The sequence below is a fragment of the Phyllopteryx taeniolatus genome, chromosome 11 (genome assembly GCF_024500385.1).
Source record: "Phyllopteryx taeniolatus isolate TA_2022b chromosome 11, UOR_Ptae_1.2, whole genome shotgun sequence".
NCBI lineage: Eukaryota > Metazoa > Chordata > Actinopteri > Syngnathiformes > Syngnathidae > Phyllopteryx > Phyllopteryx taeniolatus.
Window position 1 is genome coordinate 10,840,170 of NC_084512.1, and position 13,799 is coordinate 10,853,968.

The 13,799-nt window shown below is 42.0% G+C and overlaps 1 protein-coding gene across 10 annotated transcripts in view; it reads left to right on the plus strand.

Moving 5' to 3' along the window:
* The window catches only part of lyst (lysosomal trafficking regulator), a 63,235-nt gene that overhangs the window by 16,171 nt on the left and 33,265 nt on the right, over positions 1 to 13,799 (plus strand). For 6 of the 10 annotated variants that reach the window (XR_009790721.1, XM_061789476.1, XM_061789478.1 and 3 more), the window contains exons 3-8: positions 3,674 to 3,872; positions 5,412 to 5,502; positions 7,136 to 9,230; positions 10,625 to 11,564; positions 11,629 to 11,814; positions 12,567 to 12,735. Coding sequence is in view for 9 of the 10 variants with exons in the window: in XM_061789476.1 (XP_061645460.1) it covers positions 3,674 to 3,872; positions 5,412 to 5,502; positions 7,136 to 9,230; positions 10,625 to 11,564; positions 11,629 to 11,814; positions 12,567 to 12,735 (3,680 nt within the window). In the remaining variant the exon portion in view is untranslated. The remainder of the gene's footprint in view (positions 1 to 3,673; positions 3,873 to 5,411; positions 5,503 to 7,135; positions 9,231 to 10,624; positions 11,565 to 11,628; positions 11,815 to 12,566; positions 12,736 to 13,799) is intronic. The other 4 variants (XM_061789480.1, XM_061789484.1, XM_061789475.1 and 1 more) reach the window with 3 other exon arrangements.

Sequence of the window (13,799 nt, forward strand, 5' to 3'; positions counted from 1 at the left end):
TAGTTATGGGACATTTGGGAATTCAAGTGCCTCTAATCAGACAATTGATTTGTGTATGTTTATGAAAAACAATGTGCTCTTAGCACGCTGAATAGCTATGAACAACTTAACATTTGACTCTTGACCTTGAAAAAGATTTGTTTTCTAATGTTTTGTAAGTTAAAGAACCATGCACACTCCACAAGCCACAACAATTGAATACTCCAGTCTATTGAGAGCTGAATAAAAACTGTCCCCTTGTCATTGTTGTAGTTTAGACTGCTGTTGAACTGTACTGCATGTCTGTCTGCGTTCAGAGGTCCCATTATTAATCACTAATCTAGCTAATCAAAATATCAAAAACAGCTCTCAGTGTAATGTAGTGCAGACATCTAAACTACCACAAACCGTAAACATACAACAGTGTCAGTCAAAATAAGTATTATTACATTGACTAATATATTTTATCTTTTAAAACCAGGAATGTAAAAATAGTCTGTGCGTGATACATGTATGCTTCTCTGCAAAGGGACAGATAAGCAATGCTGTCAACCATGTCTTGTCAATGAGGCCTAAGAGGCAAAGCTCCTTATCTACTGTATATGTTGACAAATTGAATCAGTTGCAACTACATTTCCGATAAGCAGACATCTACAAAAATTACAAAATACTGGTCCAACATCCCATCCCATCATCTTTATTTAGACAATGCAGAACTCAAAGCTACACAGTGTAAAGCTTGTCAATATCACAGTTGTACTGTAGACTATAAATGCAGTTTTTGTGAGTGATGGTCTGTTACAGAGGTCCTTTGCAGGTCATTGGAGGCTCTTCGGTATTCCCAAGGCCAGTCCCCTTGCCATGTGACATCACATGCTTTCATGTGATACGCTGATCTGCTGCGAATCTCGAAAGCTTCCATTTGAAATTCCAATTTAATGGAATTTGCTCAGCAGAACAGAAAATTCAGTCAGTCGTCGTGATAGAAAGTATGCAGATACAGCCAGCAGTCAAGCTGCAGTCAAACTTGGAATATACACAAGATGGCTGGAAGAAAACTGTCAGGCCCAGTAACATTTGGTAAGGCAACAAAATATGTTCGAGAAGAGCTAGAAATTAGCTGCATTGTTATAAATAAGATGGTGGCGTCGGGCATTGTCAACCCTGCTATTCACCTTTGTTCCTAAATTGTTGTTAGGTTTCAAAATCTGGTTTAGTAGAGTAATTAATATGTATTAGAATGACTTAATACTATGTTATTTGGGATAACATATCTGGTTAACCTATCTGGGATTCACGTTTAACTGTATAGTTGACATTGTCTTGTAAAAAGATGTTTATCTTAATTAAACAGCATACAGAAAGACGCGCTAGATGTCTTGTGTTGACGCCTGCATCTCTTTTACATTTACATCTGGTGAAACATAACAGAAATAATAGGGAACAAATGCCAGTTACTTTGAGTTGGTTGTAAGTGGAGTGTTGATTACTGAGTTTGGCCATGTTGGGACAAGACAGTTTTAACTACATTACGGTAGCTGTACATCTTTTTTCTTTTCTCTCTCTCTCTCTCTCTCTCTCTCTCTCTCTCTCTCTCTCTCTCTCTCTCTCTCTCTCTCTCTCTCTCTCTCTCTCTCTCTCTCTCTCTCCCTCCCTCCCTCCCTCCCTCCCTCCCTACCTACCTACTCCAATAGTGATTACATGGTGGCCAAAAAAAGTACCACTCAACACGTTTTGGCCCAAAAGTTTGGCACATTGTTTTAAAGTTAGACTTAAGTATATTGTTTTAAATAAAAAATGGTGTCGACTGTTTGTGCGTAACAGGCGTGTGTAACTGTTAACAGTGTGTTACAAGGCACTGCTTGACAGTCTGTGATTTGTGTGCTTATTAACCAAACACACGACCAGAGTATGTCACTAAAGAGACAGTGACAATATAGAATCCCCATGTAAGTAAAAAGAGCAAGAAATTAGCTTATTCTGTATATTGCTGTAGTACGCTATCCACAATCACATCAGCACTACGTCAGGACTCGGAGCTCACAATACTTTGCCATCCTTAGGCAATTACGGCCCCCAGAAGGACTGTATCTGTACTCATTGCAGATGATGAGGTTTTTGTTGACATTCTCAGACTGTATACTCCCAACGTCCAAGCCAGACACACAATAGTTTTATGCTGGAAGTACTGCTGTATCTTACTGTTTGTGTTTACAAGTAAGGATAGGAGAGACGATAACTAGCCTAATGCTGGTTTTAGACTGTAGGTCTGAGTGCCCAATTTTGACTTATTGCTTATGTTATATTTTTACATGATCTATTTACTTTACATTTTAAGTCGCCCATATCCGATATGAGTCTGTTTACATTCACGGAGAACATGAAACAACTCCCTTGCGCAGATGCCCAAATTGCACTTAACTACACACGCGTCAACTCCACGTATGGTATATTTGATCTGCCTGTTTACACTGCAGTCAGGAAGAGAACGCAAACTCGAGTAATTTTATAATTCTCATGAACAGAGGTGGGTAGAGTAGCCAAATATTGTACACAAGTAAGAGTACTGTTACTTTAGAATAATATGATTCAAGTAAAATCAGATTTTAGTCCTCCAAATATTTAATTGAGTAAGCGTAAGAAGGTATTCAGTGAAAAATCTATTCGAGTAACTGGTGATTTAAAAAAATAAAAATCATAACCATTAAATACAAAATATATAATACAGTGGTGCGGACTTTGTATCGATCCGTTGTGGTAAAGAAGGAGCTAAGCCGATAGGCGAAGCTCTCGATTTACCGGTCGATATACGTTCCTATCCTCCCCTATGGTCACGAGCTGTGGGTCGTGACCGAAAGAACGAGATCCCGGATACAAGCGGCCGAAATGAGTTTCCTCCGCAGGGTCTCCGGGCTCTCCCTTAGAGATAGGGTGAGAAGCTCGGGCATCCGGGAGGATCTCAGAGTAGAGCCGTTGCTCCTTCACATCGAGAGGAGCCAGATGAGGTGGCTGGGGCATCTGATTCGGATGCCTGCCTGGTGAGGTGCTCCGGGCACGTCCCACCGGGAGGAGACCCTGGGGACGACCCAGGACAAGCTGGAGAGACTAAATCCTTCGGCTGGCCTGGGAACGCCTCGGGATCCCCCCAGAAGAGATGAAGTGCCTGGGGAAAGGGAAGTCTGGGCGTCCCTGCTAAAGCTACTCCCCCCGTGACCCAACCTCGGATAAGCGGTAGAAGATGGATGGATGGATAATACAGTGGTTACGGAAAGTATTCAGACCCCCTTAAATTGTTCACTTTTTTGTTATATTGCAGCCATTTGCTAAAATCATTTAAGTATTTTTTTTTCCTCAATGTACACACAGCATACCATATTGACAGAAAAAAAAATTAATTGTAGAATCTTTTGCAGATTTATTAAAAAATAAAAAATTTTGCAAGGAAAAACTCAAAACCCCATTTGGGGAAAAAATAAACCTTGAGAAGGGACTGCCGATGGGGTACCCCCTTTCAGAATGGACCAGGCTGCAATGGATGTGGAGTGGGGAACATTTATTAAATAGTATGGTGCTGCAACAATGTTAATTAAGATAGCATAAGAGTCAATTTAAAGAGAGTGTGATACTGGCAGTTGAGGACCAACAGATTTTAATTAATCCCTTATTGATCTCTTTCTTTCTGTGTCTCTTTTAGCTCAGACATGAGTGGGGCCAGTAACACGCTGGCAAGGGAGTTCCTGACTGATGTACACCAACTATGCAGTGCAGTGGCACAGAGAGCGGAGGCACGGGAGGAGGATGAGGAGGAAAGTCATATGGTTGCACTAGGGGAGTACCTCGTCAGAGGAAGAGGATTTCTGTTACTTAGCACCCTAGATTCCATCATTGATCAGGTGAGAATGTTCAGTGTCACAAATGAATCATAATACATGTCAGCAATGACCTGTTCAGGTCTTCCACCTTGCATTTTCCAGCCTTCTTCAGTTCTGAGCTGAGCTTTATAAAACGCTCTCGTTTCGCATGACCTGCTGCGTGACCATTTTCACAGCTACTACTACTATTTGTGAGAATGTGGTATTTAGTGCAGATGTACATTTGACAAATATGATAACATCACATATTTATTTACTGTCGTCTTGTGGCATCTTACTTATATACTTCAAATGGTTGGGTCCATTTGTGGTGACTTATATCAATATCGAACAGAATCAGAGTCATCTTTTTTAGCCAGGTACGTTAAAACACACAAGGGATTTGTCTCTGGTAACTGGAGCCTCTTTAGTACGATAGACAAAAAAGCCACTATTACAAAATATATCTTTAGGACAATATACATTTTCCAGTAGTACAGTAATACTGATCAACAACTGCTCCATCTGTGAGGTGAACGTCATTTGGTGCCATGTGACCATGTTAAGAGTGAAAGGAGCTACAAGAAGCAGTACTAGTTGTAAAATGAGCTGTGGATTTTAAAACCATGTTTGTTCAGCAAAAGAAATTCTCAAAGCAAATTCTTCAACCAGTCATTGGTCACCTTTGTTACCTTGCGGTCTTGATGATGTGTACTTGTGTCCAAATATTTTTGTTCATGTAAATATTTCTGGTAAACTGTGTGGAGTTTGCATGTTCTCCCTGTACTTGCGTGGGTTTTCTGCTGGTACTCCGGTTTCGTCCCACATTCCAAACACATGCATGTAGGTTTATTGAAGCCTGTAAATTGTCCTTAGGTGTGAATGTGAGTGTGAATAGTTGTTTGTGTACATGTGCCCTGCGATTGGCTGGTTACCAATCGAGGTTGTACACTGCCTCTCACTCTAAGTCAGCTCGGATAGGCTCCAGCACACCTGCCACCCCACTGAGTATTAGCAATATAGAAAATGGAAGGATGTTACTTTGGACATTTTCATTATTTGCGCCTTAATCTCACTGATTTAAAACAGGTGTACACACTGATAAAATAATGACTGTGTATTTTTACCTGGGACCTGATCATTGTTTATGGACAATTGACGAAGTAGGTTGATTGTTTTTAATTAGCACATGAAGGACTTGGTTCTCTCTGCAGTGAGGAATGCTGTGGGTAGACATGCGACCCCCCCCCCCCCCCGCACCCCCCCACCCCCAGATCACGGAAGCAAGACTGTCATGCAGATGCTACATTGCTTCTCCACACAGTAGCACTGAAGATTTACTGACTAATTTAGCCAAGAGCATAGTTAGGTGGTCTCTAGTATCAAAGGTCCTTCATAAACAAGTTAGTTTTACGTCCCAAATTTATATTAAATCTTAGTAATGAAAGACAAGTGGATGTAAGTATTGCGCTCGAAGAATGTCTTGATGGGTGTGTCTTAATGTGACATCAGAGTGTGACCAAAAGGAGAGGAGAAGGGAGGCTTTCGAGGTAACCCCAGTGTGTTTTGTTGCTCTCTCAGGAGCTGACTTGCCGAGAGGAGCTGCTAACTTTGTTGCTGTCTCTACTCCCACTGGTGTGGAAGATCCCTGTACAAGAAGAAAAAGCACCAGGTTTGTACTCATCATCATCATCATCAAATGTTCATGCTGTAGCTAATAACAATGTTCGTTTTTTTATGTATGTCAAAATAACTGCATTATATAACCCTTTGTTCTGTGTGCACAAATGTAAATTGTGCCACAAAACTGGGCAGTAGATTAATTTTATGTGTCATGTTTGCTGTGATTATTTATAGAGCTTTATTTAATGTCATACTTTAAGTGTAAGATATGTTTGAAGTCTTAGATTAACATGATAGAGCAGCATCAGGCGCAATGAAATATGAGTAGTGATTAATTTTCCTGATCGCCATACCACAACAATAATTGTTTTTCCCCTTTTTTGGACAACAATGCTGTAAATCAACTAAAGTGAGAACTAGGGCGGCACAATGTTTTGTTTGAGCGTCGTCATCGCGATGTACGTGTGCGCAATAGTCACAACGCAGGGTCTGCTGCGATGGTGTTGAACTGGACGATATAGTGAATCAACTGTAATATTAAAAGTGGCCAGCAGGGGGACCAGTTTGGACATGCTCAAAAGATTAAAAGCTTGTACCGTACACCTGCTGCATTTCTTATTTCGCTCTTCAGAATGAAACTGGGCAGCTTCGTGAGTACGTGAGGTGCTTTCAGGGACACTGTGGAAGGGAGTTAATGTGTTGGTTTGTAATACAGCACATAATTGTAAAAATGGATTACTAGGGAAATTATTTGTATCAGAATGCTTCAGTTAAAACACTGAGCGGTCAACTTGTGATAATATGGAATTTATTTTGTTTTGTAATATAAGAATAGATACATTCTTTTGTTAATGTAGTCAGCCACAGCCCGAACTGGTTGCCAGTCAATCGCAGGGTACATATAAAGCAACAACCATTCGCACTCACATTCACACATACGGGCAATTTAGAGTTTTCAATTAACCTACCATGCATGTTTTTGGAATGTGGGAGGAAACCGGAGTACCCGGAGAAAACCCCCGCAGGCACGGGGGAGAACATGCAAACTCCAGACTGGCGAGGCCGGATTTGAACCCGGGTCCTCAGAACTGTGAGGCAGACGTGCTAACCAGTCGTGCACCGTGCCAACCCATTGGCAACGTAGTGGGGGGGGGAAAAAAATAACTTGGTTCAAAATGTTGAATTATGAGCTATGAACTAAACTGAGTTCATTTGTGGAATGATGAACTGAACTTTGAACTAGTTCGCGTAGAAAATGAACTTTACCAACACCGATTCTGTATTATTTCACGTCGCAATATATATCGCAGGTCAATTGCAATGTAATTTTCTTCCTAATATTGTACAGACCTACTGAGAACTAAGAAACATTAAAGAGTGCTTACAGGAGCTTTTGACCTTTGGATGACACTGGTATTTGGTACTGGACTGATGATCCACTGTGGCATGGATGCTAGACATTTTTTACTTTAATTATTTTCTTACTCACTGAAGGTGTTTTAACAAGTGTGTAATGGTTTCTGATCATCTTTGTTTTCTCATATGCCATGTTAAGGAAATAACAGAATCTCAAAGTTGAACGTACTGTAAATCTTAGCTGCGTAATTTAAATTTTTCTGCCTGAGAGGTATATTTGGTATGTATTTCCAGAAAACTCACAAACAGCATTTCTCTGTCGGCAGATTTCACCCTGCCGTCTTTATTAGAGGTGTTCCTCAGCCGGGAGGTAAAGGCTGCACCTCTTAGAGCAGGACAGAAGATTGGGACAGATGAACAGGAAACCGGAAAGAGGCCACGTGTTGGCAGCGGCACCTGGAAATCAAGGAGGTCACGTAGGACAGCCCAGAAATACTCTGTAAAGGATGCTCGGCGCTCCCAAATTTCTACCTCAGATTCAGAAGCCAATGCTGAAGACAAGGCAGGCCCAAGTGGCACAAGGAGCAGAAAGTCTCATGGTTCTACCCTCCGTGTACATCATCTACATCATCGTTTGGAAGCTACACAGTTAACGGACACAGCAACCACCAACACAGAAACCATGAGTGCACCATACCCCCATCCCAGACTCTCTGGATCTCACACAATGGACACTGAAACCCTGACAGACCCAGCTGCAATGTCAATATTCAATCGCATGGAGAACTCACCCTTTGATCTCTGCTTTGTGTTACTTTCATTACTGGAGAAAGTGTGTAAATTTGATATGAGCATCAGTCACAGTCCTGGCTTGGCAGTCAGTGTTGTACCAACGCTCACTGAGATCCTGACAGAGTTTGGAGATTGTTGTGGTCCAGGAGGCGATGGTGGAACAGGAGCAGAAGAGCTTGCTGGGGGCTGGACAGAAGAACCGATTGCATTGGTCCAGAGGATGCTCCTACGCACCATCTTGCACCTAATGTCAGTAGATGTGAGTCAGAGTGAAACCCTTCCAGATAGCCTGAGACGCAGCCTGACCGACCTGCTACGGGCCACCCTAAAAATCCAAAGCTGTCTTGACAGACAGACAAATCCATTTGCTCCTCGACCCAAAAAGACCCTACAAGAAGTCCAAGATGATTTTTCTTTTTCCCGCTTTCGCCACAGGGCATTGCTCCTGCCTGAGCTTCTAGAAGGGGTATTGCAAGTTCTTCTGAGTTGCCTGCATGCCTCAACACCCAACCCCTTCTTCTTTAGTCAATCACTAGACCTCATCCATGAATTTGTCCAACACCGTGGGCTGGAGCTTTTTGAAACTACAGTACTGCGTCTGGAGGAACTTGGGAGGGCCAGGGATTCAGAAGTAGGCGGTGAGGCTTCAGAAAGACTACGAGGTCTAATTGCCGGGGTCTTCAAGATTGTAAGTGCTGTCAAGAAAGCAAAATCAGAGCAGCTGCATCAGTCCGTGTGTGCTCGACGTCGTCACCGTCGCTGTGAATATTCCCACTTCCTACATCATCACAGAGATCTGTCGGGTTTGCCTGTCTCAGCTTTTAAGATGGCTGCCAGGCGTAACCCCTTTGAAGAGGACGGCGAAGGAAAGGAAGGGATGGAGCTTATTGGAGTGCATTACCCTGAGCGTTGCTGCTGCCTGGCTGCCTGTGCTCATCAATGCCTGCGGCTCCTGCAGCGTTTGTCGCCCAGTGGACCAGCTGTATTGCAGGTACTAGCCGGGGTGCAGGCTGTTGGAATCTGCTGTTGCATGGACCCTCGTTCCGTGATAAAACCACTCTTGGACGCCTTCCAAGCTCCAGGTCTACGTAGTTACCAGTCTCATGTTCTCAGTGTTCTCAGCAGACTAATACTAGACCAGCTTGGTGGAGGACAGCCCTCAGAGAAATTGAAGCTTGCTTCATGTAACATTTGCACATTGGACCATAGTCAGTTGCCAGGCCTTGAGGAGACGCTACAACATGGGCAACCTTCAGCTATTTCTACCAGCCTGTGCTACCGCTCCCAGGGGATTCTGCCAAGTGGAGGTGGTGCACAGGACATGCTATGGAAGTGGGATGCCCTTGAGGCTTACCAAGAGCTTGTGTTTGGAGATGACTGGCACCTGAGTCAACATGTAGCTGGTCACGTTTGCCACTTGACACTGCGTGGCAATGCTGTAGTGCAGTGGCAGCTATACACACACATCTTCAATCCTGTGCTACAGCGAGGGGTCGAGCTAGCCCACCATGCTCAACAGCTTGGGGTTTCGACAGTTTGCACCCAAGTATGCAGCTATCATACACAGTGCCTGCCTGTGGAGGTACTACTCTTATATCTGCAAGCATTACCTGCACTTCTCAAATCTAGGTAAGTTATCAGTTGTTTTTTTTCCTCTCCATATATTATTTATTCAATAGTACTTTGGGGGATGCTGTAAGAGTGCTGTAAGAGTTCTCCCAAAGTTGTGATATTTGGTTTATAGTAGGAAAGATGCGTTGAACCAAAATATCTGTCAGTAATCTGTTTTAAGACTTTTAAGGATAAAAGGGATGCTTAGTGTTGATTTGTAAATGTATATCTCATAAAATTGATATTTTATTCTCCTCATTATTAAATGTAGATTACATAACAGCCTGAATATTAAATCCACTTAAGATTGTCATTGCTAATTGACGCTAGTCAATAATTTAATAAAGCTTTGTGGCTAGGAAGTGGCCTCAGGGCACTATTGATGTCTTATGTGACAAGAGTACAGTACTGGACCACCAGAAGAGGCTGTGTTTTTCTACAGCTCCATAACATAAAGTTGCAGTTTCAACTGACTTTTGTTTGGATTTTTTTGCTAACAGTTCTGTATTGGTTGAGTGTCTACTCCTAAAAGAATGTTAACTCAGAGGTAACTTTAGAAATGAATCCGTTTTGAAAAATGCATTTTGTGTGCTTTGTGTAATAACAATGGTGTAATGAAGTCCCCATTTTGTCAAATACAGAAATAAAGTGCATGATAAATTGTTAATCTGACTAAAAATATTAAATTTCAATTGTCACAGCAATTGTATTATGTTGACTTCTAATGACTACACACGTAATCTAGCAGGATGGCAAGGAACATCATCTAATTATCTCTATTTTGCCTATACCTAAAGTCTATACAATTGAGCTTGGTCTGCAATTGGACTTTTTCACAGACATTTACGGCAATAAAAAAGGAATTCGCGTTGGAAAAAAAATTGTTAAAAAAGTCATATTTGCAACAATCCTGAGGCAGGCAAGAGAGTTTACAATAAATAAGAAACTTTTTTTCTTTACATAGCTAAGGTGAACAGGAGGTTATACTTAGAGGTCACACAGTGCACTGCACACATATTAATGCTCTTTTTTATATAATAGTGTACAATCACATAGCATCTCCAATGTAACCATAAATCTCCCTGATGGGGAACACATTTTTGGTTTAATTTACCTTGTGACGCCATAACATAATTTATTATTCGTCACTGCTAGGTACTGGCTGTTTTCTAGTGGCATGCATTGTATTTTAAAAGTAAGACAAGGTATTAAAAACAGTAGGGTTATAAAGTAAAAATATGAAAACAACCGTTGTCTCACAGTTAATGCAACAATTTAAAATGGAGCTTGCCGTTTCCCTGCATGAGACAATGGGTGGATGTGACCTAGTCATAAAAAACAAATGTTAATGTTCTGTTGTGATGACACTTTCTTCAGATAAACCTTAATACTTACGAATATTTCCATTACAGGGTTATTCGAGATCTTTTCATCAGCTGCAATGGGCTCAACCAGATGACAGAACTGGTGTACCTTGACCAGACATGCTCTTTAGCTTTGAAGGTGTTTGAAACTCTAATAACCAGCCTTGGACACCAGCAGGCTGACTGCACGCTTCAGGAGCTGGAGATTGCTGTTGCCGAAGAGAAGCAGACCGTCTCAAACCTGGCTGAGGATCTCTGCTCTAGGGGATCTGGAGAGGGTCCACAGAGCCTCAGCAAGTTCTATGAAGGGCTGAAAGAGGCATACCCGCGCCACAAGAGTCGTAATGGGCAGGGCCGTGGAGCAGGCCGTAGCCAAGCCGAGACGCACCTCCATGTCATTAACCTCTTCCTCTGTGTTGCTTTTCTTTGCGTTAGCAAAGAAGCTGACTGTGACCGAGACTCTGCTAATGATTCTGAAGACACGTCAGGCTATGACAGTACAGCTAGTGAGCCCCTTGGTGGGCGCTTGGCATACCTGTCTCCAGACAGCGTGACCCTGCCATCCAAAGAACAGATACGAAAGGCGGCTGATGTTTGGTCAGTGTGTCGGTGTGTCTACCTGGCCAACCCGTTGTTCCAGAGACAGTTCTTCAGACTAGGAGGGTTGGATGTTTGTTTGCGCCTTATGAGCATGGTTATTCAGAAGCTTTCCAGTAAAACCAAGGATGGCAAAGCAAGGAAGAAGAAGGAACTCAAGGCCAAAAGTAGCCCAGAATTCACTGTCCCAGTCACTCTGTTGGGAGTAGATGAACCAGGTCAAGATTCAGTTAACAGCGCTCCAGCTGAGGGGAAAACCAGAGATCCAACAAAGAGGCTGGAGGAAGAGTGGCAGTTACAAAGTATTCGCCTTCTTGAGGCCTTATTGGCCATTTGTCTTCACAGTGCCAACTCAGCCCTGCAGAGAACAGACTCAGAGCTTTCTTATCAGGTATAAAACTCATCTTCACCTATCAAACACAAGATAGAAATCTTCTTTCATGTCTTCTATGTAGCTCCAGTCAGTGGGAGATACCCTGTTAGAAGTGAGAGACCAGCTCTCTTGCTCAGGGGTAGTAAGCTCTGACCTTGCTGTGCCACTCTTTGATTCTCTGCTGAGAGTGGCTTTGGCCGACGTGTCATCCTCTCCCGATCCCCCTGAGGAAAAGCAAGTCTGGGTGAGTCCTGCCTTTGGAGATGCTGTAAGTGACATGCATTTTTTTATGCTCTTACCTCATGTAATGTTCTTGTATTGTAGTGAAATAAGACCGTGAAAGAAAATAACAGAGAAAGAGAATCACTTTTCTTATTTTACACTGATCAAGTTTTGGTTCTCCTCAACAAGCCACTTGTTAGTGAGGCTCTTAAAATGCCTGTGTGACTAAGCCTGTTCCGACACAGTAAGGTTTTATCTTTTTATATAATAGATTTACCTAATTCTGAAGCACTAAGTTCTTTCTTAATGAGTCATGCAGTGTATGATGGTCTCATGATCCATTTGAATTTGTTCTGTGAAACTCAAAAGGCTATTCCTCCATCACAGTCAAACGCTTGTTCTTCTGGGATGTTGTCACATGGACCTTGTGCTCGCTCTACGGGCAATGAACTGTACATCAGTTAACACTTAAGACTTGTTTACTCGAGTATTCGTAAGTGTGCACGGACCTCCATGCCCTTATGATGACTAGCCGTACAAAACCAGGAACTTGGTCGCCTGAGTGCTGCACGAGTCAGCTGACATTCATGTTAACAAGAACAGTTTTTTTTCCGCATCAGTTAAAAAAAATTCAAAATATGTTCAGCATTTTGTTCACGCATGATTCATTTGCTTTTATTGGGATTAAAACGTATTAAAAAATGATTTGGCTTTTTTCTCTCTTCCTCTCTCAATCTCTTTCCTCATCTCTCTTGCTTCCTCTTCCCCCTCTTTTTCCTCTTGCCCTCTTTCAATCAGAAGCTCCAAGTGTTGGCTGAAGGGGCCGCCCCAGCCGGAGATCTATCAGAGGAGGTGGACGGCGTTCAGAGCTGTGGCGTCAAGCCCGCTGGGGAGGAGGAAGAGGAGGAGGAGGGCTACGACGCCGACAGCGAAAGCAACCCTGAGGACATGGCCAACCAGGAAGAGGGTAGGACCACACTGCACCTTATTGATCCTTAAGAATCTGCAACACATCATTATCAGAACCTACAGCTCAGCTAATGCTAATGCAGTTGATTTCAAAACGGGCACACACAGTCACTGGATTCACTTTAGGCTCTAACTATAAATTATCTGAATTACTTTCCTGCTCTACTATTTGTTTTTGTCTGTAATAAATGTCAACAGATTAGTCTTGACGGATTGAGAAGTTGTATATTTTTCCTCAACCTCTAAGCCTCTTTATTTTTAACCTTGAGAAACCTCAAATGTGTACTACTTCTCCCAGTATAAATGTTTACTTTTCCCAGTAATGACAAAGAAGTCATTATTTCTGTGCATTTTAACTGTGATGGTGTGTGAACGTGTTTGTGAGTTTCATGTACTGAAGAATACAATACCACATCCTCTGCTGTGATGATGTTTGGTAATACAAAATTCTGAATACTTGCATGACATTGCAGAAATATTCCTTCACATTTTTTTTAACCCCATCAGGCACATATAACCGGTGCATTTCTGCTTTGGTCATATAGGTTTCAGACAGCCTAATTAGACACTTTCTCTCTTTCAACTTAGAATACACTCATTGTTTTGTTGTACAACTGCAGGCTACTTTGCTCCTTGTACTGCATGAGCTGGATCTTGTGATTTGTCAATCTCTATTAAACATCTACTTCCTGGAAAACATGCCCAACCTTGAATCCAAAATGCTGGTCTCATTCGAGACCAGTTGGTTTAAAATTCCCCTCTCTCTTCTATAGTTTTCCTTCTTAATTGATGTCCTATTGCTTTAGATGAATTTGGTAAATGAGTAAATGAGAAATATATTGTTTAACCAACCCTAGTGAGGATAAGCGGTACAGAAAATGGATGGATGGATGGATGGAAGTTTATTTATGGCGCACTTTCAATCAAAGTACAGGTACAGGTACAATACCAACAACTAAAAAACATTTAATAAGACAAACAAATTAAAACAATTTTGTAAATAAAAACAGGAACAAAAACAAAACAAAAAACACACCATTAAAACAGGACACCATATATAAA